We start from the raw sequence: 17960 nt of genomic DNA, 5'->3' as shown, positions 1-17960 counted from the left end.
TGGTAGTGTCCAAGCAGCTGCTGAAGTGCCTTATTTAGTCATGTTTAATGATATCTTAAGGCAGTTGCTTTTCTTCTTCCAAAATTCCTCAGTCAGGATGGCTGGTTTAACCCAAATCCAAAATATACTGAACAGTCCTCAGATTAAATTTAAAATGGCTGTCTCATGATTCTGCAAAACGGTCTCTAAGAGAATGCATGATGAGTGTTATAGCTGCATTGGAAAGAGAGGCCACCGAACTAAATGATATCACAGCTGAAGGTTTAAGTAAATATATCAGAATATACAATTTTTTAGCTTCACTAATGATGCTTTCAGATGTGTTACTGCATTTATCTAACTTGTCTAGATCATGGCAAAGGCAAGATGTCCCAGCTCTCAGATCCATAAGTTAAAACTGATTTGAACACTGTCTTGTATACAGCTAATTTAGTGTTCTGACTAATTTCTCTCTTATTCCATATGAATTTATTCAATTGACTTCCTACAATACCAGCTTTGCTGATTCTGTTGTCTATTTCTATATTTAATTTACCATCTTCAGTAAAAATTGTGCCTAAGTAGCTGAAATGTTTCACTTGTTCCACAGGTTCTCCATTCACAACACAGTTGACATTTTCAATGATTCTGCCTATTTTCATTGTCTTTGTCTTTTTATTGCTAACCTTCATACCATATCTATTACAACAGCTATTCAATTTAGTCAGAGAATCTTGCAGACTTGTAGCAGATTTATTTAGAAGTATAACATCATTCGCATAAAGCAAAGAGCTGACATTAATATCTCCAATTTTAATATCATGTTTAATACCACTTTCCTTCATAATGTGATCCATATAGATAATGAATAACAGAGGGGATAATGTACATCCTTGTCTCACACCAGATTTAACATTAAACCATCTTCCTGTACTTCCTTCAATTCTAACTGCTGACTTACAACTCAAATAAAGACTAAGTATTGCTTGATATAATGCCCCATTGACACCATATAACTGTAGCGTATTGAATAGCTTCTCTCTTGGCACCTTGTCATATGCCTTTTCCAAATCAACAAAACTTAAATACAGATCTTTGTTATATTCCCATGCTTTCTCGACTATTTGTTGTAAAGTGAAGATCTGATCCTGATAGCCTCTATTTGGCCTGAATCCAGCTTGTTCTTCCACAATTCTTCTCAACCATTTCTCAAGTATACTTGCATAGATCTTGCCAGGAACACTCAGTAGGGAAATACCTCTGTAATTCTCACATTCAGTTTTATTTCCCTTTTTACATATGGGTACTATGAGAGCTCTACTCCAATCATAGGGAATTCGACCCTCTGTCCAGGCTTTCTGAACTATGCAGTGCAGCCACTGTAAGACTCTTATACCACCATACTTCAGCATTTCTGGTCGAATATCATCTACTCCTGCTGCCTTTCCACATTTTAAGCCTTTGATGGCTTTTTCAACTTCAAGAATGGATATGTATTTCTGACTGCATACCTGGTCAGTGTTTTTTACCACTGTGCTGTCATCACTGCTTGTTTCATTTAGCAGTTTTTCAAAGTAATTACTCGATACTTCAAGGATATCTTTTTCTCTCATTTTCATGTCACCTTTATCATCTCTAACTCCTTCAGCACTCTTTCCTCCATTCCTAAGCTTCTTCAACAACTTCCAGGATATTTTGCCACCTTCTTGATATTTATTTTCTATATTCTTGCCAAAGCCCTCCCATGACTTTTGTTTAGCTAGTTTTACACATTGTTTAGCATTCTTGCATTTGTCTCTATATTCTCTAAGAGCACAAGATGACTTATTTGACAGGAACTTTTGATATGCTTTCTTCTTTTCCTTCACTGCCTCTTTAACTTCCTGTGTCCACCAGGGAGTTCTGATTTTTTTATCCTTGCAGACAACCTCACCACATGCCTCTCTGGCAGAATCAATCAGAGTTTGCCACTGAATCTCCAAGCTTTGATTCCTGTTCTCAAACTCTTTCGTTTTTTCTTCAATAATCTTTGTGTATTTTAGTCTACAGTTCACATCTGAGAGCTACTCAACTTTTATTCGCTTTAAAACTTTCTTACATGTTATTCTTTTCAATATCTTTTCAATATCTTTCCTAGATGAGTCTTTGACTCCATGAGGTCTTGTTTAATAATAATAATATAAAATTCAATTTTATCCTGCTCAAGACTAAATAGTGATCACTTCCAATTTCAAATCCTCTGTACACTCTGGTGTCCTGTACCAGGGAGGAAACATCACTATCAACAATAACATAGTCAATGAGACTTTTCTTATTCCTTGCCTCTTCTCTCCATGTGAATTTGTGCACATTTTTATGTTGGAACATGGTGTTAGTAATAACCAGTCCATGTCCTGAGCAGAAATCCAACAGATATTTGCCATTATTATTAGCTTTGCTCTTTTCTCCAAATTTTCCCAAGTCTCACAATCATTTCCTACTCTGCTATTTAGATCCCCAACAAGGACCAACTTTTCCTTTTTCATTGTGTCAGTTGCTTTTTCTAAAGCCTCAAAAAATTCCTCCACTTCTACCTTAGTAGAACCTTCTGTGGGACCATAGGCACAAATAAGTTTCATTGTCCAGTTCCCCATTCTCATATTTGCCCATTACTCTACTTGAGACTGACTGCCATTCAAGAAGATTAGCCTCGTATTTTGTGTTGAATACTATGGCTACTCCTTCTTTTCCTTGATTGTCATTGCCTGAATATAACATTTTGTATTTATTGCTCAGAAAGATCTCATCAGTTTTTGTCTTTTTTGTTTCGGTCACCCCTATTATGTCGATCTGGTACTTATCTAATTCCTCAGCTAGCTCCATTTCTTTGCCATTCAGGCTTCTTATGTTGATAGTACCGATCTTTAACTCTGGGAATGTTGAGTTGGGGTTTGTTTTCTGATTTGTTTACTTTAATCTCAATTATTTACTTTAATATCATCTACATACACTCCCACATAAATTTATTACTAGCTTTTAGAGCTCTTGAACTGAATAACTGTTTTAACAAATTTAATATGAAAATAGACAGAAACAGAAAATTCTGTGCATTCTGATTGGTGAAAATAGAGAACAAGTAACAGATATCAGCTATTTTAGGCACAAATTTTAGTAAAAACGGCATATTAAATATCAAAATAGATAACAGAATAAGTAGCTGGTGTGATGAAAAGCCTGAATAAATTTACATTGAATAAGGAAATGTGCCAAAACACCAAAACAGAAGCAAATAAGATGTACTTCTAACTTGTTTTAACTTATTATCTAAGAGTGGTTAGAAATAATAGAATTGACAAAGACAACATATATGAAAAAAATTATTAGAATAGTGATTACGGAAAAGGAGTAGCAGCAATAGCATTCAATATAGAGATAAACTTCATGAGTGGTGGCAAGTATAAAACTCTACTTGAAAATCAAGTAGAGTTTTATGGAAAAATTTCAAAATGATGAAATGCACAATGAAACTTATTTGCATTTACAGTCCCACAGAACTTGGGACTACAGCCAAAATTTCCTCTGCTTCTTCTAAAGAAGAAGTAGAGGAATTTTTCTGAGTCATTAGAGAAGTCAGCTGACAAAGAAAATGGAAAAGCTAGGCCTTGTTGGAGATCTCTGAACAGGAAATGAATCTCAGACATACAGAAATGTGTTTGAAAAATTTGGAGAAATGGACAAAGCTAAGTAATCATTAGTGTCTGCTGTATCTCTGTTCAAGACAGGGACTAGTCATCACTAACACCATATTTTAACATAAGATGTGTAGAAATTCACATGGAAAGAAGACACAAGAAAAGTCTTATTGATTATATTATCTTTGAATGTGATATTTTCACACTAGTTTAGGATACAAGAGTAAACAGGGGATTCAAAATTGCAAGTGATTATCACTTAGTTTTAAGGAGGATAAAAATATCTTACTGAAATGAAAAATATGCAAGTTAATTTTTTGTTTAAAGTTGAGCAGCTTTTCCAGCTGAACTGCACAGATATCATTCAAGAGAGAAAATGAAAGAATTCAAAAAATCCTTGTTGTCTCTGGCAAACTCTGAAGAAAATTGACAGATTTAACTAGGAAGGCACTTTTTTTTTTTGTTGTTGTTGTTGAAGAGTTGCAAGTGGTAGCTGATTAGAAATTGCAGTAGGCTGTTCCAGAGGACAGAAGGAGATGCAATAAAAGCAGGTTCAGTGTGTTTGCAGTTGCAGAGTAAAAGGGTGCTGGGCAGCTGCAGCTTGTATTAACAGGTGAAACAGAAAGTGGAGGAATGATGGTTGCAAATTCAGTGGAACAATGACCATTGAAGTAACTAGAATAGACACAGCATTTGTGAGATAGATGATCCCTCTCTTACAGATTCACTTGACCTTATATGAGCTAAATTGCTCACCCTCTGGACAGCATCAAGAATTTTTAGGCTCCACCCCCAAATGTGAGCAGTATTTTAAGCATGGGTGAATTTAGGAATTGTATATATTGTTAAGAGTTGGTTGAGTGTAAAATAGCATCTTGAATGAAAGAAAATACCTAGTTTTTTGGATGCTGAGGAAGCTATTGTTGTACTGTATTTCTGCTGGAGAGGAATGCTAGTCCAAGCAGAGAGAGAAAGAGAGAGGGATCTGATCTTGTCTGGCAAGTTGTTTATTACTGAGGATAAAAAAAATGTCAGCTGAGACTTCTTTTGTGAGAGAAGAGGCAAGACCATGTTTTGGTGGCAATTTGAAGGATAATACATAGATCAGTGTGTAAGGCACTGGTTATAGATGATCTTGATTCTTGGGATATCCTGTGCACTATGTGGTTTGTCAAATGAGAAGGATGAATGGAGAGTATTATCACCTGCAATGATAGGATTAGTGGTGATTGAGAGTGGGTCATTTATGTATATGAGAAAGAGAGCAGGTGATGGAACAGAGCGCTGAGCTACTCCTGCATTGGTAGACACTCGAAAAGAGAAAGTGAATGGCCAGAGAGGAAGCTAGCAACCTAATTATAGAGTGGCAGGTAGACTAAAGGAAGGCAAAGAGGTCAGCAGTGGACCTTGAATGGCAGAATCCATACTGGTGGTGACTTATTAATTGATGGGCCTCTAGGTAGGGGAGAAGTTGGCTATTGATGACTTTCTCCATTATTTTGGAGAGGACTGAGGCAATGGTAATTAGTTGGTAGATTCTATCTCCCTTTTTTGGAATGGGCTGAATATGGAATTGCTTTCCCATGTTGATAAGGTGAAGTTTGAGTTTTCTGATAGAAAAAGTAATAACTCTGTGGTGGATGCAAGAAGTCGAAGAACCAGTCCTGAAAAAGAAGAAAGCCTATACAAGGTTCCTAATAAGATATCTTAAAAGAATACGTGCTAATTGTAAGTGTAAAAGTAGCTAAACAAAATCCATGGAAAGACTATAAGATAAATATCAGGAAGGTGGGAAAATGTTCTGGAGATCATGTGGTAAAATTTTTATTTATTCATGAGAAAACAGAATTTCTCATGAATAAAAATTTCAGAAATAATATATGGTGCTGGAGATTACTGAAAAAAAGCTTAGAAATGGAGGATAGAGTACTATAAAAAGAATCAAATATGATAAAGGTGACTTGAAAACTGAAGATAAAGATATTCTGGATATCAGGAGTAATTACTTTGAAAGACTTAAATGAAACCAAACGATGGTAGCAAATATTTACAAGGAATGAAATCAGGAGCACATATCAATACTTGAGTAGAAAAGATATCAAAAGCCTAAAATGTACACAGAGAGCTGGAGTAGATAATATTTGACTAGAAATGTTCAAATATTAAGCTATAAAAGTTTTATAGTGACCACACTGAATGATTGGGGTAGAGCTCTCTAGTACGCATCCTTATAGAGAGGAAAATAGGGGGAAATAAATCTGAATGTAGGAATCACAGAAGAAACAGGTAAGATGTAAGGGAAACTTGGAACAGATCAAGCTGGATTCAGGCCAAATAGTGGCTGTCAGGATCAGAGTTTCATTTCACAACAAATACAGGTAGTTCCTGACTTTACAAGTTAATTTGTTCCTGGCACACATTCATGAAGTTAAAACTTGTAAAATTCCCACTTTACGTGGGTTAAAAACAGGGATTATGTTCTCAACAATGAAATTTGACCACAGTAAATGATCAACAGAGCTGCCTCCATAGCTCAGTCAGTATAGACAAAGTCCTTTCGTCAGAAGGACCTGGGTTCAATTCCCAGGTCCTTCTGACCAAAGTGACGTGAGAAACCTTTATCTGGTATCTTTTGACTAAAGGTGAGTTAGCCAGTCTCATACAGAAGTAGGTTTTTTTTTTTTCCTGGAAACTCGCATTTTTCGTCCCCGTGAACAACACGAATTACAATCGGAAATATTGCCCTTAGGGATGCAGCAAGGAGTGGCCACCAAGCTGCATTAATTAGCTGTAAGCCCCTCTCGGTAGGGGGGGGGGGATTTGACCCATCCTAAGGTGGATGGGTGAGGGGATATGATGCTGAAATGTTAAATAAAGGCCAACAATACAATAGTTTATGCTTAAAGAATGATTTCTTTATCCAAAAGAAATGGAAACAGTTTTTAAAATCAAGCAAATTATTTGCCAAGACAATCTTTTTTTTAAAAATTTATGACAGCATATTGTGCTCAACATTTTAATCTTGTGACTCAAAAATCTCAACTCCTTTTTCTACATGTTGAAGAGCTTTGTTAAGACCCTTGAGAGTGAAGGAATGAACAGGAGTTTCAAATATTAAATCTTCCACATGTCTGCTTCTTGACATTTCAAGAAAGTCTTCATTTGTAAGCTCTCCATTGTGACCTCAGTTGCAGAAATATCAAGCTGTAATATTAATTACCACTTCTGTTTCATTTTATATGACCTCTGCTGGTTCTTGAAATCCATCAAAATTGTCGATGAGACAGGCAGAGAAAATAAAGCTTGGTAGCTGCTTTATGTTATGTGTATAAGAAATATGTAAGTCAGGGAAATGCTCTCATCTGCTGAGTAAACAAACTCAGGCAGATGAGAACAAACACACACACACACACACACACACACACACACACACACACACACACACACACACACACACACACACACACATTTAGTACTGTATTGTATATTACATGTGTGGCTTGAAATGCTATATTCATGAATGTTTAGTACTTATCGTATTTACTCGAATATAACTTGCACTTTTTTCCCCAAAATGAAAGTTAAAAAATCGTGGTGAGATATATGCGGGGATTTTTGGAAACTAAAGTTTTTCAGGAAAAAACTAAATTGACGTTTATAATTAAATCCTCAGTATTCATTATAGCTTTTATTTGCTCACATTATTTATAAAATGAATGCATTTAAATTTTAATTATCAATGTTATTTACGCAATCAGCTGCTCACTTTCATCACGCAATATATTTGAATCTTTTACGACAATACTTCTGTAATTAAATTAATTATTTCTGCCGCAATCATGTCCTAAGCTCTCAAAATCCAGCTTCACAACAGTTCTAATGATGGTCTCTTAATCCCCCCCCCCAATGCAATCAATGCTCTCACACTTCCTCTACTGGCTGTCTCCATCTCTATGCATATGATTGGTGCAGTATTAACAAAAGACAGCGTGACTCAATGACAAAGGCAAGCCGCCAATTGTTGCATTGAAATGCTGATTCTCTTCAACCAAATTCCAAAATATCTAAAATTGCCATAACCGCATTCACTATCTATTTTTTAAAATTTTAAACTTTTTTCGTGTGCTAACTATATGTGAAATGTTTAAATTTCGTTTTTTGTAAAGTAAAATCAGGGTGCACGATATACACGAGGGCAAGCTATATTCGAGTAAATAAATATGATATTTATTGTAATTACTTGGGGGGGGGGGGGGGGAAGGACACACATAACACAAAAACTATCTGTAATTGAGAAATTGTGGGTAATATAACAAGGATCTGTACTGTTTTTGTCAGATATGTTTTTTCAAATTTCCAAGTGCCAAGAAAAAAAGCTATTCAGAATGCTACAATTATATGGGGTAAATGGGACTTTATACAGAGCAATACATAGTCAATAAGTTCTATATTTAAGCTGTAAGTCAGCAGAGAAAGGAGGTTTGGTGTAAAATCAGGTGAAAGACAAGAGTGCACTCTATCTCCACTCTTATTTATCATCTGTATGGATCATATTATGAAAGAAAGTAGCATCAAAGTTAATATCAGAATCAGAGATATCAAACTTCTCTCTGCTTTATGCAGATGATGTTATACTCCTAATCAAATCCGGTGCAAGTCTCCAGGATTTTTTTTTAGCTAACTTGAATAGCAATGTAACAAATTAGCCATAAAAAGATCACAAATCTAAAAATAGACAAGAATATGAAAATCACTTCTTGTTGATGGGAACATATTGCAAAGGTGGTGAAGGTAATCCAGAGGATTGTTGCAATACTGAGAAGGACGCTGACCTGCAGAGATAAAAGAGTTGTCATTCCATTGTATAAAGCCCTGATCAGACCACACCTGGACTATTGTGCTCAAATTTGGTTCTCAGGATTTGAAGGGGATAAATTAACCATGGAAAGAGTGCAGAGACAGATAACAAAGATGATAATCAGGACTGTACAATGTTAGTTATGAGGATAGGCTGAGGGGAATGTGGACTGCAGAGTTTGGTAGATAGAAGGAGAGGTTATATGAATGAGACTTTTAAACTGTTGAGAGGTAGTTAAAGGGTTGACACTAGGGAGTTCTTTCATTTGGTGGAACAGGGCGAAGGAGCGAGGACAAGGGACCATCCCTGGAAGTTACAAAAGGAAGTTGTGAGCAAGAGGGTAAGGAGTGGTTTCTTTGCATGGAGGGTGGTCAAATGCATTGTCTGATAGAGTGAGAGAGCACGAACAGTCAATGGGTTCAAAAAGTGGTATGATAGACTTCATGTTTTCTAGGCCTCCACCCCCAATCCCATGATGAGTCTTGTGACTCCATGCTGGCCTGAATCATAATAATATTATTAAAATCATAAAGTAATGGAATGATACTTACATTAGAAAAAATTATTTAATATTTGTAGAATTCTTGGCTAGGTTTCCTAGCCATTGTCAATACAGTTGAAAAGAGATAAACACAATAAGAAGTTTTTGTATTTATCTCCTTTCCCCTGAGGGAACGTGGACTGCAGAGTTTGGTAGATAGAAGAAGGAGAGGTTATATGATTAAGGCTTTGTACTGACAATGGCTAGGAATCCTAGCTGAAAATTCTACATATATTAAATAATTCTTTCCAACCACTAGTAAGTGTCATTCCATTATTTTATAATTTTATTATGTCTTCTGCTTACATTTCGATATTCTCAATCCTTTGTAGTGAGTAATGGCTGGTTTGCCAAATTTATGAATCATGTTGGTTTTCATAATGTTAAATTGTCTGAAGAAGCTGCTAGCAGCGATAGAGAAATAATTGAGAAATATACTATGTGGCTGTAGTAAATAATCTTCATCTGCCACAACAAATGTTTGAGGTAGAAAAGACTGGACTCTTTTGAGAAAAATAGGCCATATCACACATATATATAATCTAAAGATGAAAAAACTATGCCAGAAGACAGACCAACTCTTTTGGTTGGTGGAAATGCTTCTGCTTGCCACTATCAGTCTGCACTTTGAAAGCCAACAGTAAGGCAACTCTTCCAATATATTATCATTCAAATCCAAAAACGGGTTATTAACTGCTTTTCGGCACAAAAAAACTGACATTGCATTCAACCTGGTTGCTCATCTAGTCATCGACCAAGGGGTGAATGCCAATTTCAAAGCATATTATGTATGTAAGTAAGGCTGTTGCAAAGGACAGATATTCTGATTTAACAGTTTAAGATTTTTGGAAGTCCTAAAATATTTATCACTACACAAAACTATATGAATAGTTTGGGGAAAAAAATCATCTGCAATTTGTATGGTTTCAGTAAGGACAAAACTTTTGAAGACTTGACTGAAAAAAAAAGTTTGGCTTGCTGAACAGGAAAAATTAGAAGTTAACAAACAGAATATCAAGGAATTAAATGACTTGCCTCAGGAATGAATTATTGAATTCGAAGCAGCAAAAGAAGCTAAAGCTAAGAGTCAAGGCTTCAGAACCAGAAGAGGAACAGAAATGTTTTGTGAAGAAAGAAATGACAATTGCATTCAGTGAGATTTCAGCAGGAGTGGTATAACTGGAGAAGATGAATTTTAATGCCTCATGATTCTTAACAGGCTAAGGAATTAGTTATCTATTTCTCTTTGGACTTTTATCAATAGATTTATGAAGACAAAGAAGCCACTGTTCAGTCATCTCTTGAATATTTTGCAAGGAAAATCAAAGAGCCAAAGTAAAAAAATTTTTTCTTTTATATTAATCTGTATTTCAGTATGTAATTATTAATGCAATTCATGAATGAAACTAACAGAAATAATCTCTATAACATGTTAGTAAAGTAAACATGTAAGTAAAATTTGCATTACATAAATCAGGGTCTGCCTGTAATACATGATTTGATACTACTCATTAATTAAAATTTCACACATTTCTTTCTGTACCAGTCATAGTTTTTGATGATCACTAATTTGAATCTTATTTATTTTTTAAAAAGAGGACAACAAGAAAAAAAAACCAGACAAAATCTGAGATGTAGTTAGCACATCAGAAGGCCAAAATTCTGAAGAAAATCGTAAATAGTTATGTTAACTATGTCTGGTATACTGTGGGAGTACTACATTCTTCTTAAAATGGTCACAACAGAACATGATGATTTTTAATAATGTGAGTCTATGACTGAGGAATCTGAAATTATGGTTGGTATCAGGCACAAACTAGTCTGTCTAAAAGACATCCCTGAGAATATTTTATCCTATTACATGTACATTTTTTAATACCTTAATAAAGCTTAGTTGCATCATGAAATTAAGACTCATTTATTTTTCTTGTAAGTTGCATACATTTCCAAATTGATATTATGATGATGACAATAATAATAACCGATGTGGACCACCATGAAGTCAGAGGCTCACTGCAGAATATCTGCTCTAGTTCCACAGTCAATCATACCACATTATAAAATTGTGTGCTCTGCACCTCATCTTCCTCTCAGGTAATGTATTCCATTCACTTATACAACTTCCAGGAACAGCAACTTAAGTTTCTTAAAGGTGCTCAAAATATATTAATATATCATCCCTCCTCCACTTATCCACCAAACTCTGTGAATCATTACTCTAATCTGGTTTCAGAGCTAACATTCCAAAGCCCTGATATTATTTTTTTTGTCTGCCTTTCTAAAATTTGCACAGACCTGGTCACCTGGATTTAAAGGTGATAAGTAATGTCTAGATGTAGCCCGATATCTATGCAAAATAACGGCCATATCCTTATCTTTGCTGGTCAATATCCTTCTTGCCCAATGTAACAATTTTCTGGGCAGTTTTCACCACCTTTACTTCTGTAATATTATTCTTAATGAATGACACCTTAAAAATAAAAATGTTATACAAGATGATGATATTAAATTTCCATCATCATTTTAAAGGCAAATAAATGAAACACAAACTTTCAAATTTTTACCGGAGAGTTTAAGAGAATAAACCTTCGGTATAGGAGTTGACTTGGCCTTGTACTACTTGAAAAGGGACACAGGGTTCTCGGGGGTGGGGAGGCACTATATTCACTTTTCATTAGTGCATTAATTAGGTTTCACTGGTCATCTGAGAGCTGTTTTGAACTGTTGGCAGAGGCCAGGCAAAACAAACCTAAGAGAGCATAAACCCTCAATGAAGGTTTATGCTCTCTTAAACTCTTGAATAACTCTTGACAGGTGCATAAGTATATTACCAAAAATGAAGCCTTTTGGCAAAATGTTATTTCGGGAATGCCTTGTTTGATTACCTTCTAACATACTGTATAGATTCATAGTTGCCATTAAAAAAAAAAAAAAAAAGTGGAATTTATAATGATTAATCAGGATGAAAGCAAGCAAACAAAACAGCTGAATGCAATAGTACTTCATCAAACTTGTAACAGTGTATTTCAACACTACGAAAAGTATTTTGATGTTGAAAGTTTATTTTTCACTTGGTTTGACTATAATAAATTTAGTTTAATCCTTTATCCAAGTGTGAGCAAACAAAGTTTGCGCCTGAAAATATCTTCAGGACTGGGATAATACCAGTCCTAAAGATATTTTCAGGTGCAAACTTTGTTCGCTCACACTTGGATAAAGGATTAAACTAAATTTATTATATACTACGAAAAGTCATAAGATAATATACATATTCATTTCGTAAAAAAAGCAGTATGTTATAAATAAGAAATATGGAGTTACCAGCTTTGAGTAGCACTATCTGGTCATCCTGTGATAATTTCATGAAACCTGGTATCATCTTGGCAAATTCGATGATTTGTTGAATAATAGCAGTCAACCTCTGGGCACAGTCTAACCATAACTGTTCATGTGCCTATTAAATATATATTTCAATTTAAAGGATGCAATTTAATTTAAACACTGAATTAATATTCTATTAACAAAACAGATCGATATACATTATGCTTCTGCTTGATAAATAACTGTTTAGTCCCTGAAAAATTTTCAGATCCTTGGTAGCTTTAACTGTCATTACTAACTTTGACGTTAATAATGACAATGCCCTTTTCCTGGAAAGATCTGGATTTTCATTCCATCTGAAACGAAGATATGGAAGTTGTATAAAAGCCATTCAAATGAAAGTGTTGAGGCAGAATTTTATCTTCCACAAAAAAATACACAAAACTAGCTAGAAAATCCACATTGATGGAAATGACATTATATTTGTGGATAGAATTAATCATCCCATTGTAACATTTAGTAGTTAATAATAGCTTGCCTTCATATAATAAGAGGAAGGCAAGATGAAGGATGGAACTTTTACTGCAGGTCCAAGGAGGTTGAATAGCTGGAATTTAATAAGATAAAGATGGATTACTACCATCTTATTCCTGTTTTAGTACACACAACATTATTTAAAAATATATATAATGGTTTAAACATTTCTGCAGGTGAGAATCACAAAAGTATATTCAAGATTGTTGTAAGCAATCTGTTAGTGTGCATTTCCTTTTTTTACAATTGGTGATGGAAGTCTGCATAATCATACATGTGGATAAGAGTTCTGCAATGTCTGTTTTTTATATTATTACTACCTATTCACATCTTAATAATAATATTAATAAAAGTGACATGCTATTCTTTTAATATCAAGTCTTTTTTTTTATGGAACTGCAAAAATCCAATATGATGCAGGATAACTGCTAGGTTATTGTAGTGACAGCCAAGACTTCCAGAATAGAAAAGCAGAGTGTAATACCAAGGTAATTTGTCATTCTACATAATTTCCTGAATATTTTCACAACACCAGAAGCTTTAGAGAGAAAATATTATCCTTCACTAAAATTTAGAACTTGAAAAGGCTTCAAACTGGTACAAATATATATGAATATTTGAGGAAATAATTCTCATATGTTGATGGCCATCAACCATATTATACATAAAAATGTTGAAAAACTGAGTAGTATGCTCGGCATGTGATAAAATCCTTAGATATATTCTTTGTGAAATGCCATACTTAGGTAGTATATTACTAAAGGCTCTTTCAGTCCTACCTGCTACCTCAATGTCGGGGGGGAGAGTGAACAGTCGATGCATGCTGGCAGTGTAAACTACCAGAAGGGCCATCCCAGGTATGAAGGCCACATCAACATGCTCGGCTAAAGCAAGAGACATCAACAAGTAGGGATAGCAATCTGCTGGTATGGTGTAAAAATTAAATGCTCATGGAAAAAACAATACAAGATGCAGCTGGACTGTCCAGGAAAGGATGAAAAAGGCACTGGAAACAGTACACATTAAGGATTGGAAATTGGAACATTCTGGCTCCCATTGATGAGCCTCAATAAAGGTTGAAACCAGGCTGAGTAGTGGCCCATCCCATAATGCATAGCATTATACATGTCCATAAGGATATGTGCTTTGCATTATGGGATACTAAGGCAAGAGTTGTGAAGTCTTAGCTTCTATATATATGAGTTGGCCAGTCCTGAAATTACTTCAGGCACAAACTTTGTTTGTTTACACTTGGATAAAGGATTAAACCAAGAATATAGTTCCTTGACATCTTTAATTTATAGATATGCAACAGTTTTAACATGTCTATATATATATATATATATATATATATATATATATATATATATATATATATATTCCACTGGTAATTCCACAGCCTAGAAACTGGTCTATTTTCAACCCATTCCCATGAAGGGTGACAAATCACTGCCATCAAACCACTGTCCAATCTCACTCAGCTCAGTCCTGTCTAAAGTAATGGTGAGAACCATCAATTCCCAACTCCTACACTACTTCGAAGGCACCCAAGCTTATAAACCACCAGTATGGATTCCATTGCTGCCAATCAACAGGAGATTATTATTATTAATTGACACCTCCAGGGAGTCAAAAAACTCGTCGAGGGAGGGCATCTACTCTACAACACTCAACCTCATCCACCAACCGTATCATCTATATTAACACCATCTACTGTCCACCACCACCACTAGTATTTTCACAGACAATCACAAACATCCATGCCCATGGCAGGATTTGAACCCGCAGCCTTTTGGCTGGAGAGCGGATACTCTAACCACTCAGCCAACCAGGCTGGCTGGTTGGTATCACCCATCTCTGGATAAATGCCATGGAGATGTTCGGTGAGTCTCAAGTGGTTGTACTTGATACCTCCAAAACTTGTGACTTGACCTGGCACAAAGGCTTGCTTAACAAACTGCCATCGTTTGGTCTGTCCCAGGACTTCTGCAGTTGCATTGTAGTTTTCTGTTTGGACACACACTATGTGTGATGGTGGAGTTCCTTATCCTCTCATCATTTAACTAACACCTGGATTCCACAAGATTCAATTCTCTCACCAACCCTCTTCCTGCTATATATCAGTCGCCTACTTCAATTGCCTCCAACCCAATACATAGTTTGTATATGACAGCACATTGCACTCCTCCCTTTCATTTGATAAATCTTACTCTACACAACTACAAAATATCAACCACAACTGCCCTCAATTTGATCTTCAAGCCCTCCAATGGGGTTCAGATAATCTCGTCAATTTCAATGCTAGCCAAACCCAGTTCTGCCTTATTTCTCACAAAAAAGAACCGTTTTCTCCCAGTGTTACCATTAACAACACTCAAATTTCCAGACAAGGTGAGATTTCTCTTCTTGGAATCATCCTGACATCAAGCCTCTCCTGGCATAAACTCATCATCACCACTGTCTCCTCAGCTTCTAAAAAACTAGGATTTCTATTTCGCTCAAGATGTGACTTCACCTCTGAACAGCTGTTAACCTTAAACAAATCACAAAGCTGCCCAGCTATGAATTCTGTCTCACATTTGAGGTGGGGCCCCTAAGAGCTCCCTTGAAATGCTCGCCTCAATACAGAAGAGGGCAATTAGATTGATTAATAACCCATCTCTTACTAACTCACTCCTCCAACTTTTACACAAGTTTTTGCAATACATGTATTCTGTAAAAATTTCCATGGCAAATGCTCATATGAAGTAGCATCAATAATTCCCCCACTCAGTACTAAGTCCATTAGAACACATGTAGCTGCTGCCCAGCATCACTTCACAGTATGCCTTGAAATCCACAAAACAAGTTTCTTTTCCTCCTCCTTCATCCCTACTACTGCAGTATTGTGGAACAGTCTTCCCTCTTATGTGTTTCCCAAGAATACAACATATAGGCTTCTAAATAAAATGTAAACAAGTTACTCCTTTCCCAAACCAATACCCATACACTGATTAACCAACCTCTCGTGTATGGGCTCAACATAAAAACACAGAGAAATCAAACACAATGGTAACTGCAAAAGAACCAATCAAATATAAATTAGAACTAAATGAAAGAAAAAAAAATGGAACAAGTAATAAAATTTAAATACCTAGGACTAACTGTGAACAGTGAAAACATAACACAGGATGAAATAAAAGAATAATCTCTGAAGGCTAATAGATATCAAGATGTTTAAATTTAACTATATGGAAAAATAAAGGACTTCTGAAGGTATCCTTTTAGGAAGGCAGAGTTTGGGAGACTGTTCTAGAACAGAAGTAGATGTAATGAAAGAGGAGGCAAAGAAGTTGGTTCATCAAGTTTCAAAAGGAAGAATATATAAATCAGTAGCCTGACCAATATTGATGTATGCATGTAAGACAAGAATAGAAAAATAAAAAATACATTAACAAAAATAGCTAATAAAATTTGATGAAGTAAAAAAATGAAAAGATTTATGAAGAATGTCAATCACAACCCATAAACACGTGAATAAAAAAGAGATCAGAATGGAATCAACATAATAGGGTGGACTCAAAAAGAATGGTTAAACTAGCAAGTTAGGAAGTTATGCGATAAGATATCTAAAGTGCATATCCAAAGTTATGCACTTTAGATATCTTATCGCATTACCAATAACATATTAAATTGGTAGGATTACACTAGAAGAAAATGATCAGGCTAAGGATCTTGGAGTTGCAGTCGGCTGGAAGTTGAAGTTCAAGGACCATAAAGCAAAGACTGCATATACAGCTCAAAGGATAATTGCAATGCCAAAATGAATATTCACATGTAAGGATAAGGAGGTCATTTTTCATCTTCATAAGGCCTTGATATGACCTCATCTGGATTACTGTATGCAAATCTGGTCTCCCGGTTTCCAAGATGATGTAGATATAGTGGAGGGATGCAAAGGTGAGCATAAAAGGTGATAAGATTATGGGAACAGAGTGAGCATTTGTGAATTGCAGATACTAACAAACAGCAGAAAGAGGGATGATATGGATAGAATACTACAAACTTCGGAAAGTGTCATGCTGTATACCAGTAATTGGAATTTTTAATTTTATAGAGCACGGAGAAATAACAAGAGGGAATCCATGGTAGATGAAAGGATGGGGGGGGGGGGGGGGAGAACTAGATTTCCCTCTCATTGAGCAGTGTGTGATTGGAATGGCTTGCTTAAAGGAGGTGAGTGCAAGCAGTGCAAATGAATTGAAGAAAAGGTATGACTGGTGTGAATAATATGTGGCCTTCTTCAATGAGTCCCTGACTCCTAGGTAATAAATTTTTCTTTGAAAGAATTCAATGGAAACCCATTCCATATGCTCACCATGTCACTGCATCTCACATGCTTCCTAACCATTCATCCTTACTCAGTTTCCATTGATGACCCCAGTTCTTCCCTAGTAAAAAGCCTTTACTAACTCATATATATATTATTATTTTTTTTTTTTAATTATTATTACATAACACCTCCAGGGAGTCCAAAAACTCATCAAGGTAGGGCACCTACTCTACAACTCCATCTTCACCACTCAAACCACCAAGTACATTCATCATCTACACCAACACCATCTACCGCCGACCACCACCTCTAGTATTTTCACAGACAATCACAAATATCCATGCCCATGGCGGGATTCAAACTCGCAGCCTATTGACTGGAGAGCGGATACACTAACCACTCGGTCAACCAGGCCAGCTAAAAATATATATTAAAAAAAAAAATTTTAAATATCTGAACGGTTGCAAGACATATAACATATTATTGCTGTGTTTGGGCAAGAGTATAGGAAGAAAGGAGCAATCTGCTCATATTTTTTTTGAACTGCTGAAGGTTGTATCCTTATAGGAAGGCTGAGTTTTAGAGGCTGTTACAGAACAGAAGTAGATGAAATGAAAGAGGAGGCAAAGAAGTTAGTTCATCAAGTTTCAAGCTGGATTGCAAATGGATGTTGGTGAGCAGCTTGTTTTTATGATTTTGATAGAAAGTGAAGGAATGATAGTGGCCAATTCCATAGAGCATCAT

At 35.7% G+C, this 17960-nt stretch overlaps 1 protein-coding gene across 1 annotated transcript in view; it reads right to left on the bottom strand.

Annotated features, from left to right (window-relative positions):
• Positions 1-17960, bottom strand: part of Hr3 (nuclear hormone receptor 3 ROR-beta) — a 125753-nt gene that overhangs the window by 46388 nt on the left and 61405 nt on the right. Inside the window, exon 7 of the mRNA XM_090400760.1 lies at positions 12371-12503. Within this exon, the coding sequence (XP_090256886.1) occupies positions 12371-12503 (133 nt within the window). The remainder of the gene's footprint in view (positions 1-12370; positions 12504-17960) is intronic.

Source organism: Typopeltis vanoorti, chromosome 11 (assembly GCF_054136105.1).
Source record: "Typopeltis vanoorti isolate ZY-2024b chromosome 11, IOZ_Tvanoo_1.0, whole genome shotgun sequence".
Lineage (NCBI taxonomy): Eukaryota > Metazoa > Arthropoda > Arachnida > Uropygi > Thelyphonidae > Typopeltis > Typopeltis vanoorti.
Note: the sequence above shows the minus strand (reverse complement) of the source record. Positions and strands in the feature narration are given on the sequence as shown.